The sequence below is a fragment of the Euleptes europaea genome, chromosome 9 (genome assembly GCF_029931775.1).
Source record: "Euleptes europaea isolate rEulEur1 chromosome 9, rEulEur1.hap1, whole genome shotgun sequence".
NCBI classification, from domain to species: domain Eukaryota; kingdom Metazoa; phylum Chordata; class Lepidosauria; order Squamata; family Sphaerodactylidae; genus Euleptes; species Euleptes europaea.
The window spans coordinates 7,106,915-7,127,670 of record NC_079320.1 but is presented as its reverse complement, the minus strand read 5'-3'; the positions used below and the strand labels follow the sequence as shown (position 1 = coordinate 7,127,670).

The 20,756-nt window shown below is 43.9% G+C and overlaps 1 protein-coding gene across 1 annotated transcript in view; it reads right to left on the bottom strand.

The window, feature by feature from the left end:
- CTNNA2 (catenin alpha 2) overlaps nt 1–20,756 on the bottom strand; it is a 633,745-nt gene that overhangs the window by 25,710 nt on the left and 587,279 nt on the right. Inside the window, exons 16-17 of the mRNA XM_056855155.1 lie at nt 20,511–20,616; nt 14,834–14,968 (exon numbers count right to left, since the gene is read on the bottom strand). Of these exons, the coding sequence (XP_056711133.1) occupies nt 14,834–14,968; nt 20,511–20,616 (241 nt within the window). The remainder of the gene's footprint in view (nt 1–14,833; nt 14,969–20,510; nt 20,617–20,756) is intronic.

Here is a 20,756-nt window from a genome sequence, read left to right as displayed (position 1 = left end):
TCTAGCTACCAGGACTCTTGCTTTGGTCTGCCTGACCCAATGCTAGGTGGACTATTTAAGCTTATTTTCAGGTGCATAAACCATGTTAATCTGTAGTAGTAGAACAAAATTTGAATCCAGTAGCACCTTAAAAACCAGCACCATTTTCTAGGGTATAAAGTTCCATGAATGAAAGCTCACTTCATCAGATACCAGTGAGCTTTGACTCACAAAAGTTTATATCCTAGAAAATGTTGGTCTTTAAGGTGCTACTCGACTTGAATTCTGTTCTATATAAGCTTCCATGATATCTCAACATGAAATTGTGGCACTACCTGCCCCAGGATGATGTGATGGCTGTCAACTTGGAAGGCTTTAAGAGGGGAGTGGACATGTTCATGGAGGAGAGCGCTATCCATGGCTACTAGTCAAAATGGCTACTAGTCATGATGCATATCTATTCTCTCCAGGATCAGAGGAGCATGCTGAATATATTAGGTGCTGTGGAACACAGGCAGGACAATGCTGCTACAGTCGTCTTGTTTGTGGGCTTCCTAGAGGCACCTGGTTGGCCACTGTGTGACCAGATGGCTGGACTTGATGGGCCTTGGTCTGATCCAGCATGGCATTTCTTATGTTCTTAAGATATTTCTGGGTTTTTTAAAGGACTGGAATTCTCCTAGCTAAATTTAAACATCATAATTCAAAGTGGTCACAAGTTACTGGAGAACCTAAAAGTGGTTCTTCTCCATCTTGACAGGCAATCTCCCCCCCCCCCCCAACTGGGTCAGGATCTTGATTTCACAGAACTCTGACTCAAAGCATTGGTGGAAGCAACTTGGTTACCCCACACCCTGCAGACATGGTAATCGGACAGATGCCTAAACTGAACAACAGGTGCACTAACTTACTCAACTCACTCATTAGTTCACTTTTCAGACCACCATTATATGCAACAGGGCAATTGCATTTGGGTCCTGTCAAAGCCAAATTTGCAAAACCGACAAACCCCCTCTTCGTTTCCTCTGGAAGTCTGGTTGCAATGCTCGGATAGGGAAGTCTAAAATATTATTCCAATCTGAAATGGCTTGACAACTACAGAAATGGCTGGGAAGTTATTTATTAAACATCTCATTCAGCAGAATGCAGGTGCCCCATTGTGCATGGCAGATAAAACATGCACAACAAGGGCAATTTGAAGTCACAAGTTGGCATGACATGCCATAAGAAGAATGTCACAACTGCTATTTTTTTGAAGAATCGAGTTGTTGTTTTTCAAAAACAAAAACAAACAACACACCATACCGTTTACCGAAGCAGATGTGTTTTCTTCAGTAAGGCCTACATAATGTTCTGATTGATTTATTGCTGCTCCATCTGCCCCACAAAGGTTTTTAATAAATTCTTAATTCTTATTCTTAATAAATAATTCTTATTTTCTACATTATTTGCCCTAATTCAGAAACACAAAGGACACCTGATGAGCTCAGATATAACTAGGGCTGCCAACTCCTGCTTGGGAAATACCTGGAGATTTGGGGGTGGAGTAGGGGTGCCAGCCTCCAGGTGGGACCTGGGGGTGCCCCGGACTAACATCTCATCTCCAAACTACAGAGATCAGTTCCCAAGGAGAAAATGGATGCTTTGGAGGGTGAACTCTATCCCACTGTACCCCACTGAGGTCCATGTCCTCCCCAGGATCTATCCCCAAATCTCCAAGGGTTTCCCAACCTGAATGTGGCAACTCTATCCCCCCCATCACCCAATAGTGGCCTGGGGGGGACCTGGCAATCCTAGGGTGGTGCCTGGGGAGGTTGGGATTTGGAAAGGGAGGGAGCTCATCAAGGTATAATGCCATAGAGTCCATCCTCCAAAGTAGCCATTTTCTCCAGGGGAACTGATCTCTATATTCTGAAGATAATTTGTAATCCCAGATCTCCAGCCTCCACCTGGAGGTTGGCAACCATAGATATAACTGATATGCTGTTTTAAGGATATACCCTTTTTAACACCATCATATATTTATCAATATATCTAATTCTCAATGTGGTCAAATCTGTAGATACTTAAATCCGGAGGTTGGAGCTATGAACAGTCAAGACAAACCTGAGAATAGTCCCAGCTTTGCAGAAAAATATGAAATCTTAAAAAGGTGTAGCTAACGCCCCCCCCCAAAAAAATGATAGAAGGGCTGCCTATAGCTGTGAGAAATGAAGGCATTCAGTGGCTGTTGCTTGGCAACCCCAACAGTATTGCCAGTCTTCAAGCCTTTGTTTCTGTCAGTAAAAGGTGTTTTCACACCCCCAGGGCTGTTTTGCCTTTAATGGAGAACTCATTGGGGAAAGGCCAAGCAACAACCACTGGGCAACTTACTACCACTTGAGTTGCACATCTCACCCAGGCCTGGCTGCTTGCTACTATTCAACGGCAGCCATCCCACGAAAGCCAATGTGATGTTGTGCTTAGAGTTTAAGATAGGATCTGGGAGACCCAGATTTAAATCTCCTCTCTCCCATGGTGCTCACTGGGTGACCTTGGACCAGTCACATATATTATTTGTCCCTGCCTTTCTATGATTTCCTTGCAGGCCCCCAGCTGATCTCTTCATTTGTTTCTAAAAATTGTGTTTACCTTGGCTATTTAAAGTTTGAGAAAGATTGACCTAGGTTAACTTTTCTCACATTTGTCTTGTCTGTTCATGGCCCCAATCTCCAGATTTAAGTGTCCATAGATTTGGCCACATTGAGAATTAGATATATTGATGATTATATGATGACTATGTTAAAAAGGGTATACTCTCAAAACAGCATATCAGTTAACTGACCTTTAACATATGAAAGCAAGCAATACCATCATGGCCACACACACACACACACACCATCTGCTATTTACTAGGGGCTGCATGCTATCTGTTTTCCAATGGTAATCTCCAATAGGCTTAAACAAACTGACAGACTCACATACGGATCCATCCAACAGCACTGCTCATCCCATTACATGGGGATGTGATATAGTTTTGTAAGTCTTCAGAGACTTTGAGATTTCTTTAGAAAGGTGTAAAAATTGAACATCTGGTTCTGGATTCACTAGTTGGCATGCAGACCTAAATATAAAATCCAGGTTGTTTTCATCAGCTGGAAAAACCCCAAATCCTTTCAGTCACTGAGCAAATTGGCCTTTAGATCAATGCATCGGTTCCCTTAAAGTTCACTGCAACACTTTGTTGGACTAAGTTCCATACAGTGTAGAATTTGTTTCCAACCGTGGCTGTCCAGAGGTCTGCGGAACCTTAAAAGCTGGGCAGAGAGAGTACCTTCTGCTGCTGATTTGTCCCTAACACCGGGTGACCAGGGGTACACTGCTTCGGAAACACTGCTTTTTGAGACCTCAGACTTCCAGACCTCCTTTTACTCACCTCAGACTTCCTTTAACATGGGCAGCTCATTCTGAGCTTTGTGGCGACCAGGGACAATTTAGCCGAGGTGCTGCACGGTACCTCCAAAGAGGTTCCCCGGCTGCCAAAAGGCTAAAAAAAGTCTTTTTTAAATGTAAAAGATCAAAAATGGGGCTTTTCCCCCATAGAGAGCAGCGAGGCTGCACCAAGAAAAACCTGGCACAGCAACGCTGATTCGGAGGGGGATGTTCCCGGGCTGGAGGGGGTTAGGAGGCAGCCTACCAGCGGCCCTGCACTCCACAACGCCCCAGGAATGCTTCCCAGGACATTGGTGCGAGCACTTGCATCGACAGAACACTGGAGGGAGGCAAAAACGGTGTCCAAGGGCAGTGCAGCTGCGCCAGTCCTGGGGCGCTGCTGCAAGTGGCACTACACCAACGTCCATGCCACTTTGCACAGCACAAGTGGCATGGATGCCGGCATAGGGGGCAGGACATTTCCTAAGCCCATTCGGCCCCCAGGCTCAGGAATGAGCTTTTAAAGACCTAAGCTGTGCCTCCTTACAAGCATGTTGCTTGCCTTCTGAATCCATTAAAGCATTGTTCCATCCCACGGTCTCTCCATTTTAGCAACTGTGACATTTACAGAACCACTTAGAACCAGGGAGATAGGAAAAGACTAGCAAGTCATACTCCACTGTTGCCCTTAGTGACACTTCCTGTCTAAAACTGAACAGTTTTTTCTACTTGAACTTCCAATGCAAACTACATGTGATGTTTTTTAATGACAGAGTCATAATGATAACCGTTTGGCTCCTGTAGGGAAAAAAAATGACATGGCAAACAGTGGCTACTGGAGATTTAGGCCATTTAAGCATGGGAGAGTTTGCCTTGAATTTGCCGCTCTCTAGATGCACATTTTTCCCTATCAGAATTCCCAAAACCCAAAAAATAAGCCCCCATGCAGAGTTCTGAGAACTCAGATTGGAAAAATGTGCATTTAGAAACTCGCAAATCCAAGGCAAAAGCTCCCATGCATAAATTGCCTTAGACTAGGGGTGTCAAACATAAGGCCCAGGGGCCAAATCTGGCCCCTTGAGAACTCTTATCCAGCCCACAAACCAACCATGGCAGCCACCTCCCCACTCTTGATCTGGGCTGGTGAGGCATGGCCCGGTCCAACCAAGTGACATTTTGTCATATCTGGCCCTCGTAACAAATGATTTTGACACCCCTGCCTTAGACTGTAGTCTCTATCTCTGTGGTTAGAATGTGAAAGCCATGGTTGGTAGATGCCATCTTAGAAGAGGCACAGAAGGCAAATGCCTTTTCTAAGATGGTGTCTGCTATGATGCATGTATTCATAACCCCCCAAAAAACATATTTTCACATAAAAACAATTTTTATCAATATGCACAGTTGTGCAGATGTAAACATTCAATTGGCCAGATGTGTATGTCTAATAAGGTATGATTTCCTGAATCAAGAGACTGCCATGTTAGCAATGTTAGTTCCAGGCATATCAGCTGTTCTATTGCACAATCTTTCAAGCCAAACCCATCCCCTGCTCAGTTGTTGAATTATTATAATTTCCCAGCATCCGTTCAAATTTCTGTTCTACTGCTGCTTAATGTGATGAAAAATTCCAGGAAAGGTCAAATTCCCATATCCACAATGACTGATGAACATCCTAAAGGACTGGGGGGGAAAGGAGCCAGGAAAAATATAAAAGGCTTTGTACCAAACACACAAATCCTTCTACCAAGTGTGCAGGAGATGTTTCGCCGCAAATCCAATCTGACTGTGATACATGCACGTTGATCTTCTCTTCGGTGGTGTATACCTGTATGGTGCCGTTCTCCAACCTGAGCCCGGAGCAGAGAGTGGGCTACAAATGTTAAAACATACAATGGATCTTCCATTGTTTATGTGAGGCACATGAGCACAGTACTATATGCAAACTTCAGAGCAAGTATACTTCCCCCCCATTCTATGCAAATAAAGTGCAATTTATTTGCAGTTTGCTATCCAAGAGGGGATGAAGAACAAGATGGAAGCAGGAAGTAGGCTATGGATGAGATGAAGCTGGAATCCAGATCTCTGCATCACATAGGACTCTGAAGTTGTAAGTCAAAATTGCAGACTGCAAGAAAGGTATTGAGCTCATGTGTTTCCCCCCCACACCTTAAACAAAGAAACTCCCCAAAAGAACAACAACAAGAAACAGCAGGCAAAATCTTCCTGCACCAATTCACAGTGGAAAGATCAACAGAAGCCGATACCAGCAATCTCAGATTTGGCTTTGGGCTTCTGACACATATCATTAACGGCAATGCCAGAGGTAAATAATTTACAAAGATGGAGTTAGCATTGCATTGGATTATGGCTGGATGAAAAAGAAAAATATCTAAAGACAGTGGTGATGGAAGCCCAGAAGCAGCAGATGCTAAAGACTGCCCAACCAGGAATGAAGAAGTCCGGCAGTCTGGCTGCTTCGGTTTCGTAGCGTGTGATGAGATGCACACAACAACTCACGCAAGCTTTTGAAGAGGCCGGCCCAACACCAGTTATTTTTGCGGACGACACGAGAGCAAAGACAGGAAACGGAAAATAAAGCACAACAGCCAAGCTGATGCATGTGCTTGCGGTGGAGAGGGGGGGGGTCTGGTAAGAGGCGGGTGGAAGTGATGGTAATTAATGAAGATGAGAAGTGGGTCCTGTTACGCCAGAGGAGAAAGATCGGAGCCCGTTATGTGAGAGAGAGAAAGAGAGAAGGCGGAAGCGGGGGGATCGCTGCAGCTGTAAGAACATCAAGACTTTAAAATTACAATCCTCTGCAATGCGTATTGAGAGAGAGAGAGAGAGAGCCTATTTTGGAGGAGAACATTTCAGAATCGTCATCTTGGGATCCCCAGGAGGCCTTAATGATAGGAATTCCTAAATAAAATACCGGGCAAAACAACGGCTATCCTGCTTTGCAAGCCCAGCCCTTATTATATACTAGCAAAATGCTACCCTCGTCCTGTCGTGTGTGGACTTAGGGGTTCCATACTGCAATGACCCATGGGGAGTGGTGCGTGGACACAACCACAGTATTTCCATCAATGAGAATCAGGCCAACATGGATCAGGGCTAGAGCCCAGGTGTGCCTCAATTGTAATGCTGTCCCTCAAGGGTAGAACTTTAGATGTGGATGGCAACCATTCATTTATTTGAGAGATAAGTAAAGGGGTTAACTGGGTGGGGTGGCGCTACGGACTCGAGGACTAATTCAGTTTCCTGGACTGGGTGACCCTGGTCATCGAGAACAAGCATTTTCTCTCTGTATGGCTCCATTCTGGGTTCTGTTTCTTGGTCATGCTAGAAGGTGATGGAATCCTGGACACTGGCTTTTATATTCATATATGTTACGGACGAAGCCTGGCGGGAGAATAATGTGCATATGATACCGTTCAACCTACAGCCAACTGTCTTCATTGTCTGGGACTGTTCAACCCCTTACATACACAGAAGCATTCCCAACACTGAAAGGAACAGGATGTTCTTGTGTTACTGCAGGCATCTGAGGAAGACCTGGGAGCTTTGGTTGGATTTGGCTGGATAAATCCAGAATTACAAATCGGGCCCAAAGGAATAGCAGAGGGAATCCTTGCTTTTCTATGTTTTCCTCTCTGGTTCTATCTTGTTTAAATGGGCTCATCTGTAGCCACATGAAACAGTGTATTGAGCATCTTGCGAAGATGATACCCAAGAGCATTGCTGCCATCTGCATATCACATCTAGAGAGGACAGAGAGATGGAAAGGGGTTCTCCACAGCTGTACCATACATGTGCAACCCTCGCTCCTTGGGGATGCATCGGAGCATGTGGAAGTGTTCTAAACACAGCGGGAATTCATTTCCCGTGAATACAAATTTCAGCAACATCGCTGAATTCGACACTGAGGTATCAAATTTAAGCCAGTATTGCATTTAACCCGACTATTTTTCCATGGACCATTGTAAATTTAAACAAAAATTGGGTGATTTTTTAAATCCAAATTTTCACTGGCAAAGTTTACTTAAAATTTGCAAAATGCTGCTTAAAACATGTCCTTTTCATCCCTCCGCCTCAAGTTGTTTAAGTGCTAGTTCTAGAAACTCTGGAAGTGTATGTATTATTTTGTGATCCAGTTACATGAACACATGAAGCTGCCTTCAATTGAGTCATACCATTAGTCAATCAAGGTTACTCTGCCTGCAAGTGGTTCTCCAGCATTCTTTCTTATTTGTTTGCTTGTTTGTTTACAATTTTTATTATAATTTTTATTTTAAATTATGCTTAACATACACAATAAAATCAAACATACATTTTTAACATGCATTCTAAATATATAACACATAACATAACAAATGTGCCTTAATTTCTTCTAAGTTCAGACAATTTTTACTACTACCTTCCTTTCAATACTAGGATATTATAATATTATCAATATTTTCTGTTATATTCTATTATTCAAGCATTTAAGACTAACCTTTAACTTTATATTAAAATCTACTTTTAGTAAGATAACAAAACTTCATAGTATACCATACTTAACTTTCTTAAACGTCTACATTAAACTATTAAGCTACCAATATTACTTCTCCATGCTATTATATCTATATTTTATCCTCTAGTACTTATTATTTAATATGGATTATATGAATTTATTTATTTCTGGAACCATTTACATCCCATCTTTCCTTGTGGTTCAGGGTGGCTCACAAGGTGGATTCAAGCAATGGTCTTTCACATTACCTACTGTGTGTGTGTGTTAAGTGCCGTCAAGTCGCTTCCGACTCATGGCGACCCTATGAATCAAAGTCCTCCAAAATGTCCTATCTTTGACAGCCTTGCTCAGATCTTGCAAATTGAAGGCTGTGGCTTCCTTTATTGAGTCAATCCATCTCTTGTTGGGTCTTCCTCTTTTCCTGCTGGCCTCTACTTTTCCTAACATGACGGTCTTTTCCATTGACTCTTGTCGTCTCATGACGTGAACAAAATACGACAGCCTCAGTTTAGTCATTTTAGCTTCTAGGGTCAGTTCAGGCTTGATTTGATCTATAACCCACTGATTTGTTTTTTTGGCAGTCCACGGAATCCGTAACACTCTCCTCCAACACCACATTTCAAAGGAATCTATTTTCTTCCTATCAGCTTTCTTCACTGTCCAGCTTTCACACCCATACATAGTAATAGGGAATATGATGGCATGAATTAATCTAGTCTTGGTGGCCAGAGTCACATCCTTACAGTTCAAAATATTTTCTAGCTCCTTCATGGCTGCCCTTCCCAGTCTCAATCTCCTTCTAATTTCTTGGCTGCAGTCTCCCTTTTGGTTGATGGTGGAGCCAAGGAATAGAAAGTCTTGAACAATTTCAATTTCCTCATTGTCAACCTTAAAGTTGTGTAATTCTCCTGTAGTCATTACTTTTGTTTTCTTGATGTTCAGCTGTAGTCCTGCTTTGGCACTTTCTCTTTTAACTTTCAGCAATAGTTGTTTCAAATCTTCACTATTTTCTGCCAATAATGTAGTGTCATCAGCATATCTCAAATTATTAATGTTCCTCCCTCCAATTTTCACTCCACCTTCATCTAAATCTAATCCAGCTTTCCTAATTATATGTTCTGCATATAGATTGAAGAGATAGGGAGATAAAATACATCCTTGTCTGACACCTTTGCCAATTGGAAACCATTCCGTTTCTCCATATTCTGTTCTAACTGAGGCCTCTTGTCCAGAGTACAGGTTGCGCATCAAAACGATCAGATGTTGTGGCACACCCATTTCCTTTAAAACCAGCCATAGCTTTTCATGATCCACACAGTCAAAAGCTTTGCTGTAATCTATGAAACACAAGCTGATTTTCTTCTGAAATTCTCTCGTACGCTCCAGTAACCAGCGTATATTTGCAATATGATCTCTAGTGCCTCTTCCTTTTCTGAAACCAGCTTGAACATCAGGCATTTCTCGTTCCATATATGGTAGCAGCCTTTGCTGTAAGATTTTGAGCATCACTTTACTTGCATGAGAAATTAATGCAATGGTCCGATAGTTGTTGCAATCTTTGATGTCTCCTTTCTTGGGAATTGGAATGTAAATGGATTGTTTCCAGTCTGTGGACCATTGTTTTGTTTTCCATATCTGTTGGCATATTCTTGTCAAGATTTTGATGGACTCCGTTTCTGTGGCTTGGAATAGCTCTATTGATATCCCATCTGCTCCTGGTGATTTGTTTCTCCCTATTGCTCTCAATGCAGCTTTCACTTCACTTTCTAAAACTGTAGGTTCTTCTTCAAAAGATTCTTCTTGGAAAGAATCTTTTATCCTATTACCTACTATCTGACCCTTTTTTAAAAACTGGAGATGTTGGGGTTTGACCCAGGAACCTTCTGGATGCAAGGAGATGTTCCACTACAGAGCCACTTCCCCATCATTAATCTGTCAGGCAATGTGTGGTGGGATGGGGGGGGCTTCAGCTTTGACATTTTACATGTTTAAGCATTTGTTTTTAACTCTACCGTTGATACCAATGGGCCTTTAGGTACTTAACTTTGCTAAATTCTGCTTTTTGTCTTTAATCATTACTGTCCTATGCCTTTGGAATGTGTGTGCATGTGTTAAGTGCCGTTAAGCTGCTTCTGACTCATGGCGACCCTATGAATCAATGCCCTCCAAAACATCCTATCTTTAACAGCCTTACTCAGGTTTTGCAAACTGAGTCTTTTCCAGTGACTCTTGTCTTCTCATAATGTGACCAAAGTATTATAGCCTCAGTTTATTCATTATTAGCTTCTAGGGTCAGTTCAGGCTTCATTTGATCTATTTGGAACATAGTAGGTGAGCAATTTGATTGAATGTTCCAACAACATATTACCTTCCTAAATTGGATTCTGTTTGATAAAGTTTCCCTATTCCAAGCCAACTTGAGGTATGTGCACATTAAACAGGGTGATGAGTGAATTATTTGGTTCCATAAAAACGTACTGTTTGGGGATAAGGTATGCACCATCCAATCTAGTACATATAAAGGAACATCCACTACATGATTCAAACGGTATCTCATGCAGATTAGCCAGATAAAAATGACAAAATCTTGGCATTTGCAAGCATGGCTGCTGTAAATGGTTTCCCGTTTTAATTTTCAAGTCAGAATCGTGTTTCAGGGGAGCAAAAATATCTCCCCTCTGCCCAAAAAACTTAAATACGCAAATGTTCATCTTTTTTATGGCACTGCTTGCTTGCCGTTTTTGTTTTCCATCTCTGCTGCTGCTTTGGTGCCAGGTTTTCCTCGTTAACAGTTATCTCTCCTTCATAGAGCAAACCCAGTCAATCAGGGATCACATATGCTATCATCACACCAAGCCAACTGTTCACACGTTGACATCAATGTGGGCCAATGGAGCCAATTTAGAGCGAGGGCAATGCTTTTTGGATGGGGTTTGCAATCAGGGATCATGTAATTGATATTATGAAATCATGGCGCTATTCAGGCTGCAATCCTAAGGACACTTTCCTCGGGGTAAACCCCACTGAATAACCGGGTACTTGCTTCTAAATAGACCAATTTAGGATCGCTCCTTTAGTCAAACACATTTAGCAACATGTTAATGAGGGGAAATGAAGCCTATTCAGGTGGAAAGGAATGCTTCTTGAACAGGGAGAAAAAGAAGGGGTGAGAATGCTTCCTTCAAAAATGTTTGCAAAAATCATTTCCTTTTAGGTCAGCACCATTTGAAAGACCCTTGAGACATCTGCAGATTATCCAGATAATATGCACACTATCCAGCCATCAGACTCTTACCTGTAACATATATGGTGAATGCTTGTGTGATCTGTGCGGTGTTACCCATGACTATACCAGTGACTTCCTCTAAATGGATACTCACTTTGTATGAATCTTGCAGAGAGAGTTTCTACTCTGGGCTAATATCACATAAGGCAATTTGTTCTTGGATAAGAGTTTCACACCTATAACGCACTGGCTGTATTTCAGTAAACTGTTTCCTAGCATCACTTGAACGCTCTCTTCTTCTCACCCTTTTCCCCCATGCTATCCTTCAGTTTTCTTACAGGCTCTTAAGCTGGTTTGGAAAGCGCCATTTTCTGCCACCGCTTTATCAACATGGCTTGAATTTGTGAGCAGAAAAACACATTCGGACACACAGCTCATTTCCTGGCTGTCCCTGAAACATACCGAGCTCTAATTGCAACTGTGAAGCTCTAAAGAAGAAAGGCTGTGGCTACACAGAAACCAATTTAAAACTTTTAAATGAACCAGAGGAGAGGGACTTGAGCTGATTGGTTGGTTTTTGACCATGGAATCACTGCTTGAAAGACCTATGTGATTGGATTCCAACCACAGTCGATTTTTTTAGCTTTGTCACAACACCTACATGTGAGCCGCTCCTACATGGGGTAAAATTTAAAGGGCTTTGAGGATCAAAATGAGACTTTGCCTGAAAGGTAGAGTTAGGGAACTGACCCCCCCCCCCCCGAAGTATCAGTTTTGGTTGGTTTGCTGCAGAAGAGCTGGATTTGAGTCCAGTAGCACCTTAGAGGTCACGATTCTGATTAAAGGAGCTTTGACTCTTGAAAGCTTTTGCCCTGAAAATTTCCTTGGTCTCTAAGGTGCTACTGGACCTGAATTTAGCACCCAAAAAGTATTAGATTATCACCCTAGGTTTTGAAATTAACTTGTATTTGAAAACATCAGGTGGGTCCAAAAATAATGTGTTCTGCTGATGTTTCAAAACTGCTTAAGAACAATTTTTTAAATTATTATTTTGCTTAACGCAGTATTTATTGGACCTGGGGGAAGGCTAGCCTCCTCCCCCTCTTAAAAATAAGTAGGCCCTTGACACAGAGGTATGTAGTCTTAGGCACAAAGGAAGGAAATTATGGTGTTTCCCCAAAGGAAGCAGATTTACAAAGAGCCAATTTGCAAAGAAAGCTCTAATTAATATAATATTTACAACTTGGCAGGGAGTTCCTTAATTATAAAAATGTATTTTGGAAGGATGACTACTTTTTTAACAGGGAAAGTAAGGTGGAAAAAAGGAAAAGGGAAAACATCTCACTGTTTATAAGTAACCATAAAGGAAGGATTGGCAAATGGCAGCCCAGAAATTCACCTAGGCTCATTATTAGCTCAATTACCAAGGATCTCCTCTTCCTATTCACCTTTGGCATTCACCCCTATGCAAAGAGCGCAGGCAATCAGGAAGCACCTAAGGGGACAACTCTGGTAAGGCCTTTGGGACAGTTCATGAAGATGATCAAAGGTCATGAAGATGACCAAAGGTCATGAAGATGACCATATCTATGGAGGCCCAGGTCACAGCCATGGTCAAGGCAGCTTTTTTCCATCTCTGCCAGGCTCGGCAGTTGGTGCCTTATCTCTCCCGCCCTGACCTAGCCATGGTGATCCATGCAACTGTCACCTCTAGGCTGGATTACTGTAATTCGCTCTACATAGGGCTGCCCCTGCGACTGACCCGACAGCTCCAGCTGGAGCAAAACACAGCGGTGAGGCTCCTTACTGGGGCCTCCCACCGAACTACACTGGCTCCAGCTGGAGCATCAAATCAGGTTCAAGGTGCTGGTTTTGACCTTTCAAGCCTTACATGGTCTAGGACCCAGGACCGCCTCTCCTGGTATACCCCCTGAAGGCCATTGAGATCATTTGATGATAATTTATTGGTGGTCCCTGGCCCTAAGAATGTGCGGCTGTCCTCAACAAGAGCTTTTTTGGCTCTGGCTCTATCCTGGTGGAATGCTCTGCCATGGAACATTACGGGCCTGTGGAAACTTAAAGAGTTCCTCAGGGCCTGCAAGACAGAGCTTTTCCACCAGGCCTACAACTGAGGGCAGCTGCGAATACCATCTTTGTTAGCCACCCCCACCCCTCCCCTTCATATGTATGAAATGGCATAGCGGAGGGGAGTTTAGGCGCTGTCTTCGATTTGTGGATTAAGTTAAATTTTAATTCTGATTTTATGATGATTATTAGTACTATTTGTTTATGTGACTGTTGGATTTTAAACTGATGTTACCCACCCTGAGCCGGCTTGCTGGGAAGGGAGGACTACAAATGTGAAAATAAATAATAATAAAAAAGACATCTCAGAGTAGCTAAAGGCCAGACTGTGTCCCAGACTCTCCTCATGGTTAAGAGGCAACTGGAGGGAGGGCTATGGGAAGGGATGTGGAGGGGCAGAGATTTCAGCTGTTGAGTGGCAGTGGGAGAAACTTTTTTTTTTTTTACAAACCACAGCATCATGTGCGACACCCCATCACTTCTGGTGAAAACCCAAAAGTGATGTAAGGAACCTCCAAAAATCTCCTGAAACTCTATGGTAAAACCATAGAGCTTTCAGCAATTTTTAGAGCTACCTGTCACTTCCGTGTGTTTTTTTACTGAAGCAGAGGGCAGAGGATCTCCCGCCCCCACTGGGGGAATGGGAACCCTAAGGTCACTCTGGAAAAGGAGGGAGGGACTGATCCTTCAGCCTTTGCTAAATGCAAAACTTAAGAATTAATTGCTGACCAGGACAGAAAGTCTGGATGAATGGGGATTTAGGCCATGCAAAAAAATGTTTTCCTGTACATTTCAGGTTCCTGTTTATTAAATCTAGTTTTTTGGGGGGAAACCTGAAATAAGCTGAATACCCATATTATTCAATGGGTATTTTGCTTTATATCTGGGTTCTCCCCCCCCCCAAAAAATTGGGGCCATTATAGTATATATGGAATTATTTTTTTAGAAACTCGGGGGGTGTTTTTCAAGGTGAAAAACACCAAATTTTCAGAGTAGCTGCAAGGGACTATCCTTGTATGAACCCCAAAGTTTGATAACATTTGGGACAAGGGGTCCAATTTTATGTGCCCCTGAAGAGGTCGCCCCCATTCCCCGTGGGAGAGCATAGCAAAGTTTACCATGCTTTTCTACGGAAGGGGGGCCAACCCCTTCGGGACCCCATAACATTGGACCCACTGGACCAAACTTTGGGGTTCGTGCAAGGAGAGTCCCTTGCAGCTACACTGCAAATTTGGTGACTCTACCTTGGAAAATGCTCCCCCACAGCTCATAGAAAAAATTCCATAGGAAAAAGCCTGGGGAAAGCCGAAGCCGAATATCTATTCGGCTTTTTCGACAATCGGCTAGCCAGTTTAGGCTTGAATCCCAGTTTTAATATTTGGCTTAAATTAAAACTGAAAGAAGCCGAAAAGCCCTTTATCGAGTTTATTTTCGATTCAGGTTTATCAATATGCACAGCCCTAACAGGGGATAATTGTGTTTTTTTTAAAGCATACAGGGAATTTGTTTATGGATAGCTACAGAATTTCATCTCTTCAATGCAATGTCACCCTCCAAAGGGGGGGGGGTAATCTGCAAGTATAATGAATAGGACATGCAAAGATGAAGAGGTGTCTTACCCCAGAGACGATAAGTTCTCCTCCCAAGTTTTGGACTTCGGCTTTCACCTTGCTACAGATATTAAGCTGGTGGCAGTAAAGAGCAATACGCTGGAGGTACGCTAACAGATCTTGTTTACAGGCCGAATCGGGACACTACAAATGAAAAGAGAGAGAAAACAGAAGCGATGTGATTTATTACGGTCTGAACGCTTGATATACTAGCAACAGCTGTGCACGGCCGTATTAGAGGCATTCATTTTGCTTAAGCCTTTGGCAACACATTTAACAAAGGCCAGTTCTCCTCCCTGGTAAAACACTGTGTGTTAAAGTACAGAGGGACACACAGGCTAAAAAAAAAAGACCACCGGCAGCACTGTTTGTCAGTTACCTGATGAGCTGTAAAGCAGACAGAATAATCTGTATCACTGTTTCCTTAGGACATTGCTCAATTGGCCCTAAACATAAGGCTTTACTGATGCGTAATGCACATTCTTTATGGTACAATAAGGACTACATTTACAAGAGATTGGGGTCTGCAGACCATTAATAAGGAGGAAATAAAGTACTTTTCTTTCTTTTGCTAGCAAATGACAATTGTGCTTCAACAGTGGAACACCACCGGTGGAACTCTGGTGGTAACGGTAAAGGTAATCCCCTGTGCAAGCAATTACTGACCCATGGGATGATGTCACATTCTGATGTTTCCTAGGCAGACTATGTTTACGAGGTGGTTTGCAATTGCCTTCCCCAGTCATCTACACTTTACCCCCAGTAAACTGGTTACTCATTTTACCGACCTCAAAAAGATGCAAGGCTGAGTCAACCTTGAGCCGGCTACCTGAAACCGACATCCATCAGGATCAAACTCAGGTCGTGAGCAGAGCTTTTGACTGCAGTACTGCAACTTACCATTTTGCATCACGGGGCTCCTTGGCATTCCGGTGACACATTGTTTAAATCAGAAAAGCACAGGTGACATTAAATTTGGGTAAACTACATCAATGCTGGGAAGGTATCAAAGTCAATATCGTAAGAGACACTTTTATTTATTTATTTACTTGGCTTATACCCATCTTCCTCCTCAAAGTGGTGAAGTGGTTAAGAGCGGTGGAGTCTGATCTGGAGAACTGAGTTTGATTCTCCACTCCTCCACATGAGTGGCGGACGCTAATCTGGTGAACCAGGTTGGTTTCCCCACTCCTACACATGAAGCCAGCTGGGTGATCTTGGGCTAGTCACAGCTCTCAGCCCCACTTACCTCACAGGGTGTCTGTTGTTTGGAGGGGAAGGGAAGGTGATTGTAAGCCGGTTTGATTCTCCCTTAAGTGGTAGAGAAAGTTGGCATATAAAAACCAATTCTTGTTCTTGTTCTTGTTCTTCTTCTCCTCCTCCTCCTCCACTTTATCCTCACAACAACTAGGTAAGGGAGGCTCAGCTGAAAGGGTGTGAATCGGCCCAAGGGCATCCAGCAAGCGTCTGTGGCAGAGTGGGGGATTTGAACCTTGGTCTCCCTGATCCTACTCTGATACTCTAACCACTACACCACTCTGGCTCCAGACACCTTGGGAGGGGAGAGGGATGACAATGGTGACAGCTGCATAACAAGAGATGATACACTGCCTCCAACCAACAATGCAGTAAAGAACCACATGCATCATTAAGATTATTAGTTGCATCTAAAAGGATGCTGTTTTCGGCCACTGAAATCCAGCAAGGGGAGGGAGTGTGGCTCACTAGTAGAGCATCTTCTTGGCATGCAGAAGGTGCAAGGTTCAATCCCGGCATATCCAGTTAAAAGGACTAGGTAAGTAGGTGATGTGGAAGACCCCTGCCCTACCTTGGAGAGCCGCTGCTGGTCTGAGTAACAATACTGACTTTGATGGACCAAGGGTCTGATTCAGTATAAGGCAGCTTCATATGTCCATGTGATTCTCAATGCTGTATCTTTAACACCCAATGGCAAGAATGATCTATGAACATCCCGGGGACTGCGAGTGGAAGGTTAAAGTGCACTCTTTGCATGCATTGTCTCTCTGGTTTGAGCCCCAGCACATTCAGTTGAGCAGCCTTCAGGAAACAAACCCGGGTAAGCAGCTTCAGGGAGCTCCTGGACAGATCCTGCCTTTGAGGTCGGCCATTTATCAAATGGCATAATATTGCACCAGTGAGTCCATTTCTTAGCTGGATCGCAAAATGTGTGCTCAGCAGTTGTGATGTCCTTGGAAAGCGGGACTGATATGATGAATTTGGGACATGCAAGTGAACAGCTAGGCCAAGGTCAGACTCCAGTTGAGGCAGGCAAGCATGAAAGAAAAGGGGTGGGACTGAACAATCCAGGGAAGATGAAAAGATCAGGAAGAAGAAGGGGATCAGGTCAGAGGGCTGAGTGGGTTTTGTAATTTGCAAGTAGAACATTGGAAAGGAATTTAGAATAATAGAATGATAGAGTTGGAAGGGGCCATACAGGCCCTCTAGTTAACCCTCTGCTCATGGAATCAGTTGGAAGGGGCCATGCAGGCCATCTAGTCCAACCCCCTGCTCAATGCAGGATCAGCCGAGAGCATCCCTAACAAGTGTGTGTCCAGCCTCTGCTTGAAGACTGCCAGTGAGGGGGTGCTCACCACCTCCCTAGGCTGCCGATTCCACTGTTGAACTCTTACTGTAAAAATAATTTTCCTACTATCCAGCAGGTACTTTCCCTCCTGCAATTTAAACCCATTGTTGTGAATCCTATCCTCTGCTGCCAACGGGAACAGCTCCCTGCCCTCCTCTAAGCGACAGCCCTTCAAATACTTCAAGAGAGCAATCCTGACTCCCCTCAACCTCCTCTTCTCCAGACTAAACATTCCCAACTCCCTCAGCCTTTCCTCATAGGACTTGGTCTCCAGGCCCCTGATCATCCTTGCAGGAAGTGGGAGTGGAACTAGGGGCAGGAAAGGACAAAATGATGAAGCATGAAGCAGAGAAAAGCACCAGTAAAGCTACTTGGACTGACATGGTTAAACAACAGCAGGAGTCCAGTAGCACCTTAAAGACTAACAAAATTTCCAGCAGGGTATGAGCTTTCGTGAGCCACAGATCACTTCTTCAGAGACAGCCGGACTACGAGTCCATCTGTCCTTAAGAAGAGTGAATTCAGACACCCAATGGCAAAATAGCATGTACACTGTGCACACTAGCATCAAGGGGAAAGCAGAACTCAGATGGATCTTTGCAGCAAAATGAACCTACTGAACGGACGCCCTAACAGCCATAGCACTGGTTATTCCCTCCTCTTTTCTTAAATCAATAAAGCCAGTGCCGTGAGAATTCTCGGGGATAGTTAAGGTTAATCTTTTCTGTATACAGGACAATGCCATAAAATTGGCCAGTCTCTCTCTCCCTGTCCAATCGTCGCCACATCTTTCATGTGTGAATCCCGAAGAGACATTTCCCCAGTTAGTAACAATTTAGCAAGTCATGTTTATCCCGCTCTGGAGGCCTGGTAGGGGAAAGGAACTTTAAAACCAACTCCCTCGAGAGCTGACAAAGGGGTTTCGGCTGAAGTGCTTTGCGGCAAATCAAATCGACAGCTCCTCTCTCTCTTCGGAAGGGTAATTAAAAATGCAGCAGTCCATAAAAAAGTTTACATGGCATCGAGGTCTCCCAAGTTCCATAAAATCTCCTCATATTTAAGGTGCTGAAGAAGGGCAGCTAACCTTTACTGATTTTGCTTTAAATTATTCCTCCTGTAGTCTCATCTGTTCTCCGATTCCTGCCCAGTAGATGCTCTGGTTTCTTTATACATCACACACAGTGAGGTCCCTGCAGCTCTCTTCGAAATTAAATTAGTTTTTCCTAGCTTTCTAAACTGTAGGGGAAAAAATAGTTTTCTCCTCTAAAAGTTCCCTGAGAGCTCACAGGGATGATCTGTTTACAGGTTCTTCCTTCCCCAAAAGTTACTTTGCAAGGGCAGGAGGCAAGTGCTAGTGAGGAGTGACATCGGGGTGGGTGGTAGGTTTGCCAAGTCTCCCGCTACAGGAGAGCCAGCGTGGTGTAGTGGTTAAGAGTGGTGGACTCTAATCTGGAGAACCAGATTGGTTTCCCCACTCCTACAGGGTGACCTTGGGCTATTCATAGTTCTCTCCGAGCTCTCTCAGCCTCACCTACCTCACAAGGTGTCGGTTGAGAAGAGAGGAAGGGAAGGAGAGTATAAGCCGGTTTGATTCTCCTTAAAAGGCAGAGACAATTGGCTTATAATAACCAATTCTTCTCTTTATTCCCGCTGGTAAACTCTGTTGCCCACTGGCATTCTGAGCGGTGTTGGGAGAATTTAAAAAACAAACAGTGATGTCGCCAATGTTGTGCTGTCACTCCCAGGTACAACCTAGAGGTGACAAAGGGTAGCTCTAGGAATCACTGGGCACTCTATGGCAAAACCACAGCCTTTCTGGTGATTCCTAGAGCCACTCATTGTTACTTTTTGGCTGTACCTGGAAGTGACATAGCAACGTTGGCAATATTGCCAATGTCATACCCAACCCCCCATGTCCCTGCCCCCAAGCTGTCCCAGGCTCAGCCTGGCAACCCCAAACAGGGTGCACTGCGGCCATGACAGAGGCCTCAGGTTTAAGGCATGGACTAGCTGAACTGGGACAGGCACTGGGAATTCCACTTTTTCAGGTTCCCTGACAACAGTGGAGGGTCTGAATAAATATGCACGCAATAAAGAGGGGGCCTGCATTGCTATTGAAAGCCCTTGCTGCTAGGTGACATTTTTTCATGAGATATGGACAAAGGCTGCAGCCAAGTGTTAGGAGCTTGATGCAAACCCAAAAAGGGCCCTAGGTTTGCAGAAAAAATCTAAAAAAAAAAAAATGCATTGGGGAGTTTAAAAAAGTCGCAAATGACAAAAGGAGTGCCTGTGGCTTTAAGCAACGAGTTCCCTCAGTGGTTGTTGCTAGGCAACCATGGGTTCCAAGGCTTGGTTGGGGAGGGGCTGTGGCTCAGTGGCAGAGCATCTGCTTGGCATGCAGAAGGTCCCAGGTTCAATCCCCGGCATCTCCAGTTAGCGGGACTAGGCAAGTAGGTGATGAGAAAGATCTCTGCCTGAGACGCTGGAGAGCCACTGCTGGTCTGAGGAGACAATACTGACTTTGATGGACCAAGGGTCTGAGTCAGTATAAAGCAGCTTGATGTGTTCAAGTGAGAATGGTTGCTGTCCTTTACAAGCTGAAGTTGGACTCCCTGGAAAGTATGGGCTCAGCTTATATTGAACTCAAGGGAATTCATTTCCAACTGGCCCCTGCCCAATTTGAACTTTAGGTGCTCCAGCTAATTACAGCTTTCCAGCCATCTAGTCCAGCTCCTTATTCTGGCTATGTGTGAACTGTAGCTTTTCCTTGAGAAATGTCTGAGGAAAACCAGCTAGTTTTAAGCTATCCAACACCAAAGGAGATTTCCTCCTGGCAGGATAAAAGTTTTAAGCTATCCAACTAGCTAGTTTTAAGCTATCCTAGTTTTAAGCTAGTTTTAAGCTATCCGACACCAAAGGAGACTTCCTCCTGGCAGGATAAAAGGCTCATGAATGCCAGCCTGTGTTTTCTATAAAGGAGAGGTATCAGAACGCTGGGCACATACCCTAATGTCTGGGCAAAATGGCTTCAAGGCTTGGAGCCGCCAGGCAAATCCCTTTCGAGAACAGTGGTGAAATTACCTGATCCGCCACCGCGCGAGCCAATTTGTCCATTCTCGAGCCAGCTTCAGCAATCTTCTTGGCGGCGTTAATGACATCAGACGTATTCTTCAATGGTCCCTTACCCCTAAAACAGACAAGGTAATTATGGCAGCATCTCATTAAATTGGGGAAACAAACACCATTAGGATGCTGTAGAAGGGTTTTCATATTTTTCTCCCCCCCCACCCAGTTTAAAGAACTGTACTCTGAACGCCTTCCCAATTT